Source organism: Cylas formicarius, unplaced genomic scaffold (genome assembly GCF_029955315.1).
Source record: "Cylas formicarius isolate icCylForm1 unplaced genomic scaffold, icCylForm1.1 PGA_scaffold_9__14_contigs__length_23061073, whole genome shotgun sequence".
NCBI lineage: Eukaryota > Metazoa > Arthropoda > Insecta > Coleoptera > Brentidae > Cylas > Cylas formicarius.
In genome coordinates this window covers 2,087,515-2,104,926 of record NW_026844365.1, presented here as the reverse complement: position 1 = coordinate 2,104,926, position 17,412 = coordinate 2,087,515, and the positions used below count along the sequence as shown (strand labels likewise).

General features: G+C 42.9%; 2 protein-coding genes across 4 annotated transcripts; one reads left to right on the top strand and one right to left on the bottom strand.

Annotated features, from left to right (window-relative positions):
* Positions 1 to 1,628: 1,628 nt before the first annotated feature.
* On the bottom strand, positions 1,629 to 11,223 carry LOC132707217 (dual specificity protein phosphatase 22). Of its 3 annotated transcripts, none has more exons than XM_060678970.1 (6): positions 11,018 to 11,223; positions 10,695 to 10,718; positions 5,941 to 6,057; positions 5,592 to 5,888; positions 4,382 to 4,703; positions 1,629 to 3,587 (listed from the first exon to the last, which is right to left on the bottom strand). In XM_060678970.1, the coding sequence occupies exons 1-6, from the start codon at positions 11,036 to 11,038 to the stop codon at positions 3,412 to 3,414; spliced, it is 957 nt and encodes a 318-aa protein (XP_060534953.1). In that variant the 5' UTR covers positions 11,039 to 11,223; the 3' UTR covers positions 1,629 to 3,411. The 3 variants fall into 3 exon arrangements, with proteins under 3 accessions (XP_060534953.1, XP_060534954.1, XP_060534955.1); XM_060678971.1 differs by having other exon boundaries at positions 10,920 to 11,116; XM_060678972.1 differs by lacking the exon at positions 10,695 to 10,718 and having other exon boundaries at positions 11,018 to 11,175.
* A 193-nt stretch (positions 11,224 to 11,416) lies between these two features.
* LOC132707216 (E3 ubiquitin-protein ligase RFWD3-like) lies at positions 11,417 to 14,819 on the top strand. Its single transcript, XM_060678969.1, has 3 exons — positions 11,417 to 12,956; positions 13,012 to 13,895; positions 14,179 to 14,819. The coding sequence occupies exons 1-3, from the start codon at positions 12,772 to 12,774 to the stop codon at positions 14,613 to 14,615; spliced, it is 1,506 nt and encodes a 501-aa protein (XP_060534952.1). The 5' UTR covers positions 11,417 to 12,771; the 3' UTR covers positions 14,616 to 14,819.
* The last annotated feature ends 2,593 nt before the right edge of the window (positions 14,820 to 17,412 follow it).

Genomic DNA, 17,412 nt, shown 5'->3' with positions numbered 1-17,412 from the left:
ATATACCTACAATTTTTTCATATTTACAATATAAAAAAATCAGATATGTATAAAATCTGTTTTATTAATAGAAAAAGCTTGTGCATTTCAATTATCCTCTGCTGCGTATCTGATATACTGTGGACGTTGCAATTAGTAACATCGTATATCCTTGAGACGTCTTAAGGATGGCCCTTAGCTGAAACAGTATATCCATAGGATATACGATGTGTCCCGTCAGATATTCCGAGGAAGTTTTACGGACGTCCTTGTGCTATTTGGGTAGTTGTAGTGTAGTGTAGTGAGTTGGTACGCCATCTTGTTGGAAATGGTGCTTGCGAGGTCAATAATCGCCGCCAAGCCGTTATTGTGCTATCGTAAAAATATACTACTTTACTATTGCTTTAACTGACTACTTTACAACTTTACTACTGCTTTGATATCAACCGTAATTTTCACCAAAATAATTTAATACGGCTCTGCGTTTTGTTTCCTCAATCGTCACTCTTTGTGTGTGTATTGTGTGCTTAAACGCTGCCCGCCAATTGTCAAAACATCGTCGACATCCCACTCTCACAGAGTTCAAAATAGTTGCCGTGTGATCGGCATGTGTTTGCACCGCGTTATATATGGAAAAACTCTCACGCCGCACAAAATATAAAACCGCCACGCTCCATTAACCTCTTCAAAGTTGGTCCGCGTTACGTTTACCCAATTTCCACTAACTCCTCGGTGAGAATTAATTACTCCCATGTCATCAATCATCTTCGCGCAGTGACGATTTTCCTTAGAAGTGCCGTTGGCGCCATCTGCTAGCGGGTAGCGCAACCTAACAAATATTTTTCTTTTTCTGTTCTGTTTGTTCTGTTCTGTGATACAATATTCACATATATCATGTGCAGTTATTAATTAGAAAACATTCATGTCTCTGAAATTTTCACGAAGACGTGAAGCGCTAAAACATGAGTCAACACATTAAGGGAGCTATGCATCTGGTTGCATGGCGTTCATTGTGCCAAATATGCGTGAAAGGTTGTTGAAAACACGTTTCAATTGCTTTATATTATTTCAATGTTCGAAATGTAACACACATATGGTAGAATAGGTAAAAATGAGTGTATAGGTGTTCAATACATTAGGAGAAAGTTTATTTATATGTCGTTTAGAAACTTTAGAAAAACTTTCATGGCCTGCGGAGATATTTGGAAAAAACGGGAATTTGACAATACGGATTTTAGTCTTTTCTGATGGGATTTTTAAATTTTATGACAGACGTTTCGTCATCAACTTTATTTTTTTGTATATGTACACGTTTCAATTGCTTAGATAAAAATGAGTGTATAGATATTTAAAACATTAGGAGAAAGTTAGAATAATTTTCATGGCCTGCTGAGATGTTTGGGAAAAACGGGAATTTGACAATACCGATTTTAGTTTTTTCTGATGGTGGAAAAAAAAGTGCAAATTTGTTTTATTTTGGGCGTATGTGTGATGTTTATGGGAATCTTTTAGTTTCCTCAATAGCATTTTAGTAACCTTTAGATGTTTTCAAAGAGGTGAAAAGCACAACTTTTTGCTAATCGGAGTCGAGCTGTCTCTGCGACGATCTTGGACACACTGTATATGAAGTGAGGAAAAAAACACGAGCGTTTGGGTTAAAGCTGGTTTATTTCGAAAATAAATAAGAACTCTGGTAACAATATTGCTTTCTGCCTCGGCTTTGAACGGGTTTCGCGGTCAGCGGCGCACGCGTGGTCGCGCTATCGGCCGCCAGGCGGCGCCGCCGACCTTTCAGCTGTGCCGCTAATATATCACTACGCTATCAACGTTTTAAATATTTCATAATCAACAACACTATAATTAGGATGTAATATAGAAAAATCTGGACAGCGTCGCACCTAGTGCTACATGTTCCGACTCGCGTGCGGGCTGCACGGAAAACAACGGCCGTCTGATATGTGGTCTGTGCCCGAAAAACAAAAATTCAAGGGCGGACCAAATTAGACTCCACGCCGAAAATTTACCGACAATTTAATTAAGAGATGATTCATAATTGACTTCTTATGCATTTAATGCACTTAATAAATAATGAAATTGATTTGTAACTTGGCAAAATCTGTTTTACCCCTTATAGTTCTTAATATTTTCATTTCAACTGTTCTCGTCATTTGTAGAGTTCTGTTTGTATCTACTCCTGAATTGAATATATATGGACTGAGCGAATCGCCTTATCTAATTCCTCTTTTTATATTTCTATCTTCAGTTGTCGTATGTCCAACTTTGATTTTTGTTCTACATTGGGTGTTTATATCGTGTATTATTTTTTAAACCTTCCATTCTCATGATTTCTAGGATCATATCGACAAAGCGCATATAAACATGTTTATTGAATTCTAACGACTTTTTAGAGACTTGAGTGTGTTTTCTATATAGATTATATAGATTTTTTCAATTTATTTTTCACTGTTCAGGTGTTATTTTATAAGTTTGTACGGTACGTTTGACTTCAAGCTTGCTTCTTCTTAACATCCCCCATATTTCCATTTCTTTGGTGAATTTTTCCCAGTGGTTTTCTTTTAGTCCTTTTATTCTTGCGTTTACCTCGTTTCGTCTTCTTCGAACGTTGTTTCAGTTTTCTGGTGTTTTGTTTCGTATATATTTAATGTACCTTTTTTCTTTTGTTATGCTGTACCCGTCTTTTTCCCACTGCTTCAATGGCGTCGTTTTTTATTCTTATCGGTTGTTGGTCTATACAATCTTAAACATTGATTGGATTGTGTATTAATTAAAGTAGGTGGTGAAGGTGAAGTTCCGTACGGTACGTTTCGTCTTTTTTAGACAGGGAAGTTTCCCTTTAATTCGGCCCGCCCTGCACAAAGTGACCCTAACTCACTAGTAATTGATGGACATTATTGCGAAAAATCTTAACTGCTAAAGTTGCCGCCGTCTCGTCTAATTGAGGACCTGGATCCTTACATTCGGCGTCCCATTTGAGCTGAAATCCTAACCTATCCGCTACAATGGTAATATGTACTTTTGATTGCGCACGTTTCCGACCCTGGCGCCCCCACAAAATGCACGAGTGACGTCAGAGTTGCACGACTCACCCCGTACAGGGTGACAAACCACGGAAAAAAAACGTACAACTAAAGCGACCAAAAGGCGACCCTGGAAATGACGTTCGAGTTCATATTTATGCAGCTAGGGGGTGCTATAGATAGTCGTAAATGCGAGAGGTTGGCGTATGTGCATGACTATTATGTTTGTTATTACTACCTTCCTAACCAGACCACATATCTTTTCATTTCAGTCATTCTATAACGTCTCCCATTAAATCCACTATTCCCTTTTGGTCACTTTGGTCACTTGTCTACGCTGTAGTTGCCTCTGCGGCGCGACAGTACAAAAATAAAAAAATCCCGCAATGGGGCGCTATAACAAGTCGACGTCGTCCTCCTTGAGGGCAAGGGGCACCTGGACGCGGCTCGCGGTCCCCCTCCTTCTCAGCGGCGACACCGGCGGACTCGTCTGCGGCGTCGACGGCGCCGTCAGCGTTCCCTGGCCACTGAGATCCGCCCTCGAGCCGGACCTGGACGGCGGCGCGGAACCTGCGAACCGCCCCCTTGCATAACAAATCCCGCATATCAAAATTTCTAAAGAAATACAACGTTAAATCCAGATTTACCACTTGTCCACAAGTCTCTCAACCTCTTCGGTCCGTCAAAGACAAAATTCCATTTGAGATGCCAGGAGTTTAACTCATGGTCAAGAATCCCTAGTATACACTCTAACATACGTTCGACCTTTGAATTACAAACTAACATGCACACAGTGCATTGTCTTCTTTACTTCACTAACTCACTTCAGCACAACCTTCTAATAGCAATCAGGCGAAAGCAATCCCACACTTGCCGCCCCATTAAAAATATCACTGACCACATAACAAAAGTTCTAAAGAAATATAACGTCAGAACCAGATTTACCACTTTTCCAAAAATCTGTCCACATCTTCGATGTGTCCATTTGAGATACCAGGAGTTTGCAGCATTGCAACTAGGCTCAAAGAACATGAAAGCGCTCTAAGACTAAGACAAAGAAACTCATCTGCAGTGGTCGAACATAGTCACGTGTGATCAATTCTTCTACCAATGAAAAATCCGAGAGTCTCTAGAAATATATAAGCAACCAAACAATCTTAACCGCGACTCAGGTCTTTACCAATATGGGAATTGGTCATCCGAGACTACGTTTATAAATAAGCAGCTACGTAGTAAAATGCAGTCAAGCTCTGAAGAAGCCAACAGGACAGCAAGTTCGAGTCAAGAAATACCGACGCAAGAGGAATCCAGAAGAGTTTTGTAAAAAGTAACAAATGCCCCCCTCGATGACGACCCCCACGTACCCGTGTAGCTACGTAATCCCGCTGGTCCCGACCTGGGTCTATGACTAGCTCCCACACTGCTAGCGCTACCGGTGCTGCTGGTGCTCGGACTCCTCCGCATCTCGGACTGCGTCCTCGCGTTGCTTCGGCGTCGCGACGGCTTCTTCGGAATGGCGGACCTGCACACACCCGTAGGACAAGTTTCACCTAAGGCACATCTTCCCTCGCATATGGTCCTCGACTGCAGCAACTCCTCGTAGTTGTTGAGCATGAGCGCACATTGCTCCTGGTCGGAGTAGATGAGCGCGAGGCTCGGGTAGCGCTCCTTCAGGCGCCTGCGTTCCTGCGGACCCGCGTATGGCGTGTTTCAAATTACAGCGAAAGCTCCCATAATGGGTTTTACTAATTTTGATCGCTCACGAATAAATATAAATAGATATAATATGTACACACATACACGCACTGACTCTCCTAAAGATTTTTGACTTATATTTTCACCACTTCGTCAAGATACATAAAAAGTTTCTCTAGCGGCTTAACTGAATATAGGGCCCGTTGGTGGTGGTCCCAAATCAGCTTCTTCCTCTTGGTGCTCCTCTTGCTTGTTGTAATATGGCTTCCTCTGTCAAGTCTGTTGTTGTAGGCAAATCCTGATCAATCACCATAAAATCTTGTTGTTTGACACCGCTTTATCCACTCGCTTAGTGTCTGATTATATTCCAAGTCCAGTTCGCATTCTGTCCCGGTAATAAGTCCTGCATGACGATAGGGGTGTTGAATTGTTCCTGCTGTAACCTCTTTTCAAGTTTTACTAATAAAGTTGACGGCATCTAGCATATTAATGGAAATTACAATAAGGAAGAAAGGGTGAGGAAGAGTAGTAAGAGGAAGAAGAAGATGAAGAAGTTGATCTGGGACGACCACCAACTATTAAACAAGCCCTATATTCAGTTAAGCTGCTAGAGAAATTTTGTATCATGGGGAAGATGTTCTTCTCGAAGAAATGGTGAAAATTCGCGAATTTAAAAAAATGTCGACTGTCAAACAATCGCCTTGACAATAGACTTAATAATTGTTACAGACACAGCACACACTCCTGATACATAACACCCCGAAAATTGCCCTCTTAATTATTAACATTCGATAAGAAAACACCTTGTATAGCCAAGACATACGGATCGTTCTCGGTTACGTCACCGTAGTGCTCTGTATGTTCTGAGCCACGCCGTACCTCGAGCAGGCCCTTGCACTCGAACTCCTCCAGCTGCTTCTGAAAGCCGAGGTTGGGGTTGGCGACAGACCTCCCCGCCCTCACCACCTTGAGCGCTTCCTTCCAGTTCAGCGTTGTGACGGACATGATGTAGGCGACGGCGACGGTGACGCTGCGCGACATACCGGCCAAGCAATGGATCAGCACGTTGCCGTCCCTGAGACGCGCGGCATGTATGAAATCGTTACAGAGCGGGAAATACTGCGTGAGGTTCTGGTCAGGCGTGTCGGACGCCATCACGCACAGATAGTGCTTGTCCTGCAACCGAGAGGTCAGGACGCGTCGCACGGAACGCACTCTACCCGCTCACAGAGTGTATTCTCCTCGCAGTGTCGTGGATCGCCAGGATGTGCGTGATGTTGTGTTTGGCGAGCTGGGACGCGTCTTTCGAGTCCCGATAGTTGCCGACGTAAAGGCCTGGCAACACCTGGAGACACGAAACGCGCTTTAAAATGTCCCGAAAATGTGCACGAATATCGTCCGGACCAAACAAACGTTTTTTTTTCGCAAATGTCCGCGAGGTAAACGCAGGAACTCTGGAAGCATCGAAACGTTAGACTAAACTGCATGTACAAGGTGTCCCGAAATTGATTGAAATTGAAGCTATCTTCGTTAATTACCTACTTCCGGTGTTGCAAATATGTGTAAATACATTCTTATTGGAACTTTTTGGGCATAAGAAGTATCAGTCACTTAAAAAATCGTCACTATCGCTACTGGATGATCAACTCCGCCACTAAACGTGCTCGATAAATATTTTCTTCTTTTACTACTCGTTTTTCACAGTTAGGCCAGCTTTGTACTGTACTTTGATACGGGGGTAATGTCAAGATTCCATGTCCGTTTTCTTGGGCTATCGAATCGATTTTGTACAATGTTTTATTTTTAATAATTCCAGAAGTTGTTTTCTCGTGTAGCTCTCTTCAAAATATCAAAATATTTGAAGAAGTGTTTGGGCTGTATGTGGCGATAGTTTTAGCAACAATTTATTTTAAAACCAGTGGTCAAATGTATGACGTTTTTGGCAAACAAAAATAATGCATCTTCCACCCACCCATTTTTGGACCCAGCATGAAGAATTTTTATGCGTTTTTCGTGTGAGGGCGGCACGTCTAGCACACATGTTATTGTTATCACACCATCCTTTTTTACTGTGTCGAACCACTTTTCGTCTAAACACCCTATTGGCCTACTTTGATCTCGAAATGTAAAACGGTACATTTACGTTTCAAATAAAATACAATTTCAAATAAATTACATTTTTTGGGAAAGCTGGAAAACCGTGTCTCCTTTGTAGCCAATTACAAAATTTTAGTTGCCTTTCCGCATCACGTGTCATTTCTATATAAAGACATAAAAAAACGGAAGTAACAAAAATTTTAGCTTTTTTCTAATTTATTAAAACTTGCTACTACATCATCATTTTTAAATGTACTTGTTTTAATGAAACTAGCAATTTTGAAAATTTAAGAAACAAACTGCAATTTAATCGACAATTTACTAATCAAAAAAACCTAAAGTGCTTTGCTAAGCAACTGTAATTCTTTTGTTTATAACAATGACATGACAGTTGTCAAATTCCTAAATAAAATTGCACTTGGTTGGTTTGCTGGAGGTCTACTGCTCTTATAGAAAGACCAAGAATAGTAACAACGGTTCAGATAGAGGAAGCTGTCATAAATTCTAGTTAAGAGAACCCAGAAACTAGCACCAGAAAAATTGCAACAAAATTAAACGTTGCACATGTAATTGGTGTTTTTTTCGATGTATAGAACTTTAAGTTGGCATTACTGTTCAAGATGGCGACCGATTTAACAGCTGTCAAGTGATTTATTCTCAGTTTGGTTAGTTAGACTCACCCCTGAACAACGCTTGCAAATAGTGCAATTTTATTTCGAAAATAATGGTTTTATGCGGAATACGTATCGCGCACTACGTCCAGAGCAGTTAATTCGATTAACCGTGGAACGTTTTCGTACCACGTTTACTCTTATTGATAACTCGCATCCCAGAGACGCCGTACGGTGCGTATAGAAGAAGCTATTGCTGCTGTAGAGCGTAGCATCAAGGAAGACCCGAATGAGTCCATCCGCCATCGAGCACAGGAATTGGATCTGTGTCCATCCACTTTATGGAAGATTTTGCGGAAGGATCTTGGTTTAACTGCTTACAAAATCCAACTCGTGCAAAAATTGAAGCCAAACGATCATCAAGTAAGGCGTAGATTCGTCGAATGGGCACAAAACGGGATTGTCGTTGTTCCCGATTTTCATAAGCGAATTTTGTTTAGCGATGAAGCGCATTTCTGGTTGAATGGCTACGTCAACAAACAAAACTGCCGCATTTGGAGCGAAGCTGATCCTCAAGTGTATGTCGAAACACCGTTACGTCCAGAAAAACTAACTGTTTGGTGCGCTTTATGGGCTGGTGGAAGCATTGGTCCGTACTTCTTCAAAAACGATGATGGCCAGAACGTTACAGTCAATGGTGATCGGTATAGAGCTATGATTACTAACTCCTTCATTCCTGAATTGAATAACCATGATGTCCAGGAGATGTGGTTTCAACAAGAAGGCGCGACATGTCATACAGCTCCTGCCACAAATGTTGGAAAAAGTCATCGAAAATTGGACGTCCAGATTGGACTACATCCGCGCCAGCCGTGGCGATCATATGCCAGAAATGATCCATCGCTGTTTTATTACAACTTAAAGTTCTATACATCGAGAAAAAACACCCCTTATTACTATGGCAAATTTCCATAGATCAACAACTTTTGCCAAGGGATGTTTCGCTAAGAGTGGCTTTGTGCATTTTCAAGAACAATTTTCGGTAAATGTTTGGATTGGAGTTATAGGGGATTTCCTTATCGGGCCTCAGTTTCTGCTTGGCAGACTTACTGGTGATCAGTGCAGACATGTATTACCTGAACTTTTCTAGGATGTCCGGCTAGAACAAAGACGTTCTATGTGGTTTATGCATGACGGAGCTCCACCGCACTTCAGTATTTAGATGAAAATTATACTGATCGCTGGAACGGGCGTGCTGGACCACATTTTTGGCCACCGAGATCGCCTGATTTAAATCCAATAGATTTCTTTCTCTGGGGACACAGACATAAGACTTGTACAGTTATTAGGAACACCCCTGACATCGCCAGTCCCTAATAAGGCGTACAAACGCATGTATCGAAGTCGGGGGAGGTTATTTCCAGCATTTGCTCTAATTTATTTTTTTCTGGGAGAGTATTGTTTGTAAAAATAGTTACCTTTTGTATACAGATGTTTAATATTATTTAATTAATAAACGTCTTCCTGTTAGTAGTTAATTTTTTGTACTTTTTCGTACTTTTTTAACACCCTGTATATAAATATAAGGATAGAGGCCTAATCTCTTGCTGATGGTCATACTAAGACGTATTGCCGACAAATATTCAGATGTGTCAAATGGAAAAGGAAGTATGATCGGGTCAATATCAAGAAATATTACACACCGAACTCAGATAAGTTTAGACTTAGGATAACAGAGACAAACAAATTCTAGATGTGGGTTAATTTTTAATGGAGATCGCTCAATTGAATCACACACTCACATTCTTTCTATTCGCTACAAATGCTTATTGCAGATTGCTGACCCTACTAGAAGGCAAAATAAAAGGACCTATGATTTATATGAGTACTTATGATGGCCTACGTCTAAAGCTGGTACTTCGAACAAGCCTCCCTCCATTACTCCAAGAGTGTTGTGAATGTTGGAGGCTTTAGCGTTAACGTTAATTTCTGAACATCCTGTACACGACGTTCATAGTTAGACTCAGTAAGAGAAAACAGTTCGTTTTATTTACACCCACATTTAATTGGTCCAAACTGTACCGTGACGTAACCAAATAATGAAGCTGTGAAAACGTAAAATATTGAGGCGACAACGCTGCAGTCTGCAACGTTTCGTCGGTTAACTAGATTTGGGCAAAGAATGTGACTTTTGAATAGTCGTGCATCGGTGATATACAGTGTGTCCCGCTTAGGAACTGTACACCCCCGTAACGTCTGTGCTTGTCGTTCGATTTTGATATATCTCTTTTTGTTGGATACGCCTAATTAAAAAGGAAGTAAAGTTCGCCAAACGATATACCGTTTTTACTAGCTTTTATGATTTTGACTTTCAGCCAGGCTCGTATTGAAGGTTTTTTTTTCTATTATTAAACTGTTATATTAATTCATATTAGTCTTCTTTTTATAAATACAGAATAATGTAATTAGTGATAACCAACTTTAATTGTTTTTCAAGACTCGGCGTGCTATTTTTATCGATGTACCATGTACATTTTATTACACTTTATTTCTTATCAAATCCTAACATTATTCAATTTTGTTAGTCACTTGCGATATCCAGCGACGAAGAAGTTGAGATTGTGATCGACGACGTCAAATTCAAATGGACCGAAAAGTCCATGGCGTCGAAGAAAGAAAAACGCAAAAAGAACAGTAGAATATTGTTTTAACAATTAACACAGTGCATGAAGAGAAAATTAGGTTTTTATTACAAAGCCATCAATAAGAGACCAGTTTTTATGGAATGGATGGAGAGAAATGCAAGAAATTCGTGCTGAAAATCTTTTTTTTTTTGCTTGAAAGTCAAAGTGCCGGAAATAATTATCAATGAAAGGGACGAGTCCAGTGACGATAGTGATGATTTTGATGCGGACCAACTTTTTATAAACGTTCTAACATTAACATTAATTGAAAGGAATTGAAAGGAATATTTTGCTGGAGAATATCTAGCCAACCAGAAGTTTTATAAAAAGTAATTTTAAGGTTCATTTCCAACAATTACTTGTTAATTTTAAGCAAACCTGCACACGAATCTGTTGAAAGTGCTCTACTTCCTCTCCATCCGACAAAAAAAATCAAAAAGTAAACCAAGTTTTTACAAGGGTGCGCAGTTCTTAAGCAGGACACACTGTATAATAATAATAACAAGTTAAATCAAAGCAGTGACGTGGTCTCCGCGTGCTTGCTCGAATTCAAATGTGTTTTGTGAGCTTTAACTTGGGATTCGACTTGCCTTACTCATTCCCTCATTCATTGTCTGAAACACGAATTCGTCATTTTCCAACGGGAATGTTTCGAATTAAAACATAAATCGACAACTTTGATTCCAAGTAATTAATAATTTATAATTAATGAACGACAACGGCGCGAAAGTTACAAGGCCGCGATTTAACCGCGCGGGTCACGCGAATAGCAAATATACAGTGTTAAGTTACGCATTTAAAACACATATAGGCACCTTTTGGTCGGCTTCGGCAAAAATGTTCGCCAAACCATCTACGTCACTAATGCGATGCTCTGGGGGTGATTTTCAGCGGGAAGGGTGTGAAAACTTGCCTTGTTCATGCCGTTCCCCATGGCCGGGGTTTGGCGCGGGCACGGCCGCTTCCGAAGGGGCGCCGCACAACCCTCACCGATGACCCGTGCACGACTAGAAAACGAGGCGCGCCACGGGGATGGTTTCTACGCCGCGGCATTGCCGCGTCCGCTTTAGCCGCGAAATTGGCGTGTGAACGGCTTTCCGCCGTCGCGGTCGACGACGACGTGGCAACGTCGCCGCAACAACGGAAGCGTCGCTGGCTCGGGAGGTCGATACGCGCTTGGTTCGGTTCGCCATCGTAAAAGTTGTTTTGAACGATTTCGTGAGCCGGTTTGTGCTTCCGCGGGCGCCGCTACCGTCCCCGGTTCGACTTTGATTAAAGGAAATTGCGGCACTAAAGCTCGTTTGGCGACCTCTATGGCAGATTGAATAAAACGCCGGGGTTACTTTGGCTCTTAGCACTGGCCCGAGCAATTAAAAACTGGGTCGAATAAGAGATGGCGCAGGCGACGTGATTAAGCTCATTTTGCATTCCTTTGGTACTTTTAGTATTTACTTAGCTATTTGTGAAAAGTGACTGCGTGAATTAAATAAAGCATGGTGTGTGACAGTGGAAGAAATTTACAGGATATGTGCAAGTGATATGTTATCGCAACAACGTTGCGTTGAATTATTCATCGGATTTACTATTTGGTTTAACTTGTGGGAAGAAAGTAGTGCTTAATAATGTTTACATTTCGTCGTAATACAAATGTTTTGATAAGTTTTTTTTTTATTCCATAGATCATGGTATCGTGGGTAAGATTTTACATTCTCTTTAGCGGGATTCCAAAACACCCGAGGCGCCACCTCGCGGTGAAATTTCAAACCATTCACTGGGGCATTAAAAGATAATCGATTTAGTAACATTTGAGTGGGTGCTTGGCGACTTTTGGACTTAATAAACCATTGTTCATTGTTTATTTTGCATAAAACACTTCTGCTATTTTCTCCAAAAACGAAAATCATCACTGAAAATCATTTAAAATAATTGAATTTTATACACGAATTGCCCGAATTTTCACTTGCCAACTCGAAATTAACAAATTTCACAAAAACAAGGCGTGTATTTCTGAAGATCCTTATTTTGTCCTTGTGGTTTCTTTTACATCGTAGACAGCGATTGAAACAAAAATTGCAATTGAAATCTGGTAAATATGTTGTTTTTTGATTCTGCTCTTGGCCAAAATACTCAGGATCATTGGGCCATACACTTACCTGAGAGGATACCTTAATAAAAGACAATGGAAAAAGTTCGCTGACTAAAACTTGCATATAAGGGGATAGAATTTTTCCTACGTAAAGGGCACTCAAATAGTACATGACAGATCTCCTACTTCCTCACATTTACAATTTCTTGCTTCCCTGACTTCTATTCTTGCTAAACGAACTATACAGCCACAATTAACTCGAGTCCTTGAAATCTAATTAACGCCCTACACCAATTCAGCACCTTTAATTGGAATGGCTTAGGTAAAGAAGGAGCCTGTAACATTTTGCCCGCATCTTAATATAATAAATGGGTACAACACGAGATGTCACTTTGTCGATGTTATATTTCGTTTTGGTTTAGTCTGTGGTGTGCGATAAAATCTGCGGCCCGTTTCGCGCTTAAATTTGCCTTTGCAGGTTAAGCGCTCTCAGAATCCATTTTGTCCGTGTTTTGTGAGGCTCGAGATAGATGTTTTAGTGTAAAGTGTGACATTTTTTGTCGGTGCTCGTCGAGTTAGCGATGGAACTCGATGAATCTGACGGGGAAGCTGACGCCCCGGAAGTCGGTCAAGTCAATCCCGTACCGAACGGCGACGTCGACGACGACGACGACGACGACGGATCGACTTGCCCCATCTGCCTCGACCGGTGGACCAACGGCGGCGACCACAAGATATGCGCGCTGAAATGCGGTCACGTTTTCGGGTACGAACCCGCCATAAGGCGCACCGCGTCCCAGCATAGCTTTTATGTCGTTTAGGTACAAGTGTGTGGTTCGCTGGCTCGACTCGCAGCCGAAAAAGACCTGCCCGACGTGCATGACCAAAGCGCGTTATTCTGATCTGAGGTTCATCTATGCGAAAAAACTCGTCGCGGTCGACACCGTCGAACTGGAGTCGTTAAAGGAACGCCTGTCCGAGACGCTCAACGAAAACGGCCGCATGTCGCAAGAGATATCCCGGTACGTTTCCAGGGAGCGCGTTCTCCTCCAGGACATCGAGCAGATAAAAAACAAAGTCCAACGTCAAGGTGAGTGCAAGGTGGCCGAGCAGAGGACGGGCGGCCCCTGTTCCGCGCAGCGCGTCCGTCTCTACATGGACAAGAGCTTGGAGGTGTGCCAGGTGGCGGAGTGCCGCAAGTGCCGCGTCTTCGACATCTGCCCCGCCGGGAATACCCTGGTCGTGTCATCGAAAGGCACGACGGGCCTCTTCAGGGGTTTCGGCTTGCGAAAAATGAACCTGGGCTCGTACAAGACCACGCAGTTTTTGCATCTCCACACCGAGGCGATCAAGGACGCGTGCTTCCACCCGACCAAGCCCTGGGTCCTCACCGCCTCCTCCGATAAGAAGGTCAAGGTCACCGATATGGCCCACAACCGGGTCACCCATACCTTGGCCCTGGACACGGGGGCGTGGTCGTGCGCGTGGGACCCCGCGCGCGAGCACCGCTGCGTCGTGGGGACGCAGACGGGAAGCGTACATGTCTACGACCTGCGAACCGTGGCCTCGCCCCTCGCCACCGTCTCCGTCGAAGGCGACTTCGCCCCCGTCGTGGCCGTCGCCGCCGTTAGGGGCGCCTCCACCGACTGCCCCGATCTCGTGCTATGCTGTAAACTGAACACGTTCTGGGCGTTCGAGACGCAAGGTGAGTTGTCTGGACGTTTATGCTACTAAATTTCCGCGAGTACGTTTGAACTACCCAAAGAACTTCCCGGTACGTTTGAATTACTCGACGTTGAACTTATAACCAGTATGGCTACATTTGAACTACTACCAGTGCCTTGGGTACGTTTGTACTACTAAATGTGGCCTTCGGTACGTTTGAACTACCAAAAGGCAATTGGTACTTTCAAGCTACGAAAAGTGATATCTTGATATTTGAACGACCAACGTGGCGTTTGAACTACCGTAACGGCGGGCTGTTGCAGAGGACGTCAGCTTTAAGAGGCACCTGTTGCCGTTGGACGGGCCGTTCCTCAGCGCCCGGTATGACGACAAGTCGCGCCATCTCTTGGTGAGCGCGCGTCCCAACAACCAGAGCGCTTACGCGCGCCACACCCTCTGCACCCTGGAGCGGACGGTCGAGCCGGACGCGATAGGCGCGAACGTGGTGCACGCGTTCCGGGGCGGCAACGCTTCCCCCTACCTGTCGAAGCCGTCGTGCTTCGCGCCCGGCGACCTCGTCGCCAGTTACCACACCACGAGGCGCAGCGTGGTGCTCAACAGCGTCAACACCGGCTCGGAGGTGTGTTCGGTGCCCGCACGCACCCCGGTGCTGGACGTCGGGGCCTGCGAGACTCCCCACGGCAAGCTCCTCGTCACGCTCAACGAGAGCAAGCTCGATTTTTTTAAATACACCGCGTGATCGTTTTTTACTAATTAAGTATACCCCGTTTTTATTTTTTAAATCGGTTTTTTTTTTGTTCATTGTTTAATTGGAGATATATATTTTTTCCTACTCGGAACGGTGCGTTTCATATTTACCCGCGCGGAGCCAATGATAGGGGCAGCTTTGGCCAACTTGATGTCAAACCTTAAAGAAGAAGAAGATGGTGGATTCTGTCGTGAGCATCCCGTGAGAATCCCACGTATTCGTCCCCAAAAAACTTGAAATTGGTTTCCACTGTTTAATCTTTGCCGGCCCCGCTGTTTTTGTTCCATCCACGCCGGTTGGTGGCCGGATGGTCCGCGGGGAGGTTGTTTTTTGTTGGTCAAAGTCATTTATTGCAAGTTGAGAAAAAATGTGGGAAATGGTTTTTTGTTAACTGTTGTTCCGTGACAACAAAAAATATCGGCGAACGTCGGTAATAGGCGAATGGCCATAGTAGCCTTGGCCAACTGTTTGAGAAAAACGAAGAAGAAACACGGTTTGTACTTTTATTTGCAAATATAAATTTCTGACAGCAGCGATTTAAAAGAAAAAAAATTCAGTAATTTTGGTTGTCCGCTCCACATAATGATGTTCCAATTTAAAAGGGTTTTATTACACAAGAATAAAAAGAATAAAATTTTAATGTTGGGATATATTCCATAGTTTTCCGGAATTAAAAGTCAATCACTTGAGGAGGACTTAAAGCGTCTTGTCCAGCTCGGGGTTGTTAGGTGATTTGCATTGATAACTTGCTGGTATCTAAAGTGCCCTTCGCGACATAACTGTCAAAACCAATAATTCAACAGTAGAATTTTTCCCAGCTTTACAACGCTGTTCATTTTAACCATCTTTAACACGAAATTATTTTTCACAAAACGGGAACAAAAGTTCAAGAAATTCGAGTCTCTAGGAGTCCCTAATTGTTCACGGGTACTTATAAAATGTTTTACTGCTCTGCTCCGAATCGTGTATCCAAATCCAGTCGCCATTTCACTATAAGCAAGCACGATGTTTTTTTATTAATAAATCTTCCGACTGTCTTATTTACTGCATTTATTTTTACCCGGCGAATCTATAAAAAAAGTTAGCCGATTCTAAAAAATGCCAGCTTACCTGATCTTCAAACAGCGCCACCTAGCAAAAAAGCTAAGCGCTAAAATTAAAGCGAATCGGTAAAAACCGTTATTGAATAAAAACTACATGCCAAAGAAAGAAATAGTAAAAAAATCAAAGGTTTGTAATCAGACTCTACGTTCTCTTCTATTTATTTCTTTGGCCATAGTTCCAAGGATCAAAGAACTATACCATTAATCCTGGCTTTTATTTAACGCACAGCGCCACCGGACGGTGACCCGCGCAACCACATTCCTCGTTTACGGTGGGCACGTTCTCATTACGCCGACCGAATCGCAAGCCGTGAGCGCCCGCCGACAGATGGCGCGCGGCGCAAATATTCCGTCCGGTTCTCGATGTTCGAATCGGGGCCAGGGTTCCGGACAGGAACCGGCCAATCTACGCCGCGTCTGTGATCAATTATCGTCCGACTTCGTTTAAATCGCAATTGGACTTGAACGTCGTCTTCCTGTCGCGACTGGAAAAACTCGAAGGGCGAAGAGGGACCGGCAGCGGCATTTCATTATCGATGCGATTAAAAGGGGGAGGCCGCTCGCCCTCGTACCGCGTACGAGTGTTTCTTACGGGTGGCGGCGTTTTATTAGATTCTGTCCGGGCTACGGAATTTAATTTGGCCCGGCTCTGATTCATCCGATGTTGTTCGATCGCGTCGCGCCCGTCGCTGACGTTGATTTACGACCCGGTTAATTGTTATGCAAAGTGCGCGGCCGCGCGGAGGCGCCGGCCAGTCGCCGACGGCGAACAATAGAATCTTCAAGTCGCCGCACGTCTAGGGCTGACTACCTGCCGATCGCTGGCGCGCGAGGCGATACATTCTAACGTCGCAAAACTGTATAAGCAAAGGACGCGGCGGTTGCCTGTCGGACACAGACCACGGAACGCGCGGGCCTTAGAACAACAATGGTTAATTAAACCAAGGTTAATCAAGCTGGCCGGGCCTTAAATCGCGTAAATGTCGTGTCCTTTCTGTCACATGGCCACTGATATAGCCCCGACAATGCATTTCAATGTAATTTAAGACCTGTCAAATCGCCCAATAAGAAGGTACACGGCCTAAGGAAAAAATAAATTTCTAAAGTACACCGTCTCTGTATAAATTTTAAACATTAAAATCATATAAGGCGATTAAATGTTGTTTTGACTTAATTTTTAGTCGAATGTTTGTCGACTGGATTCGGCTCTGTTTAGACATTATCGGGGAACTAATAAAAATTGTATTTCCACCCAGTTTGACATTTGAGTATACCGTCAATTTTTATTCTGTTAACTGTGCGATACTGTAAGAAGAAGTTATTTTGAATATTTTTGAGTTTATCGACTTTGACGATGGGAATGTTTGCGGAACAATCTTGGACATTCTGTGTAAAAGTAGACAACACCAATAACAACGTGAACTTTTTTTACCTTTAGAAGAAACGGCCACATTGACGAAAATTCCAACATCAACTGTATGGAAAATTGTGAATAATCCCATTTCAGCGAGGAAAAAAAGCGATGCTGACATTTTCTCGAGTGCAGATGAAAGTGATCGATCAAGATATAATACGGCATAAAATTTACCAGTTATACGAGGAACAAAGCGTGTCTACATTAGATATCTTAATTAGGAGGCTTGAAAAAGATGAAACCGATGTTACATGTGGCAGAAATACCTTAT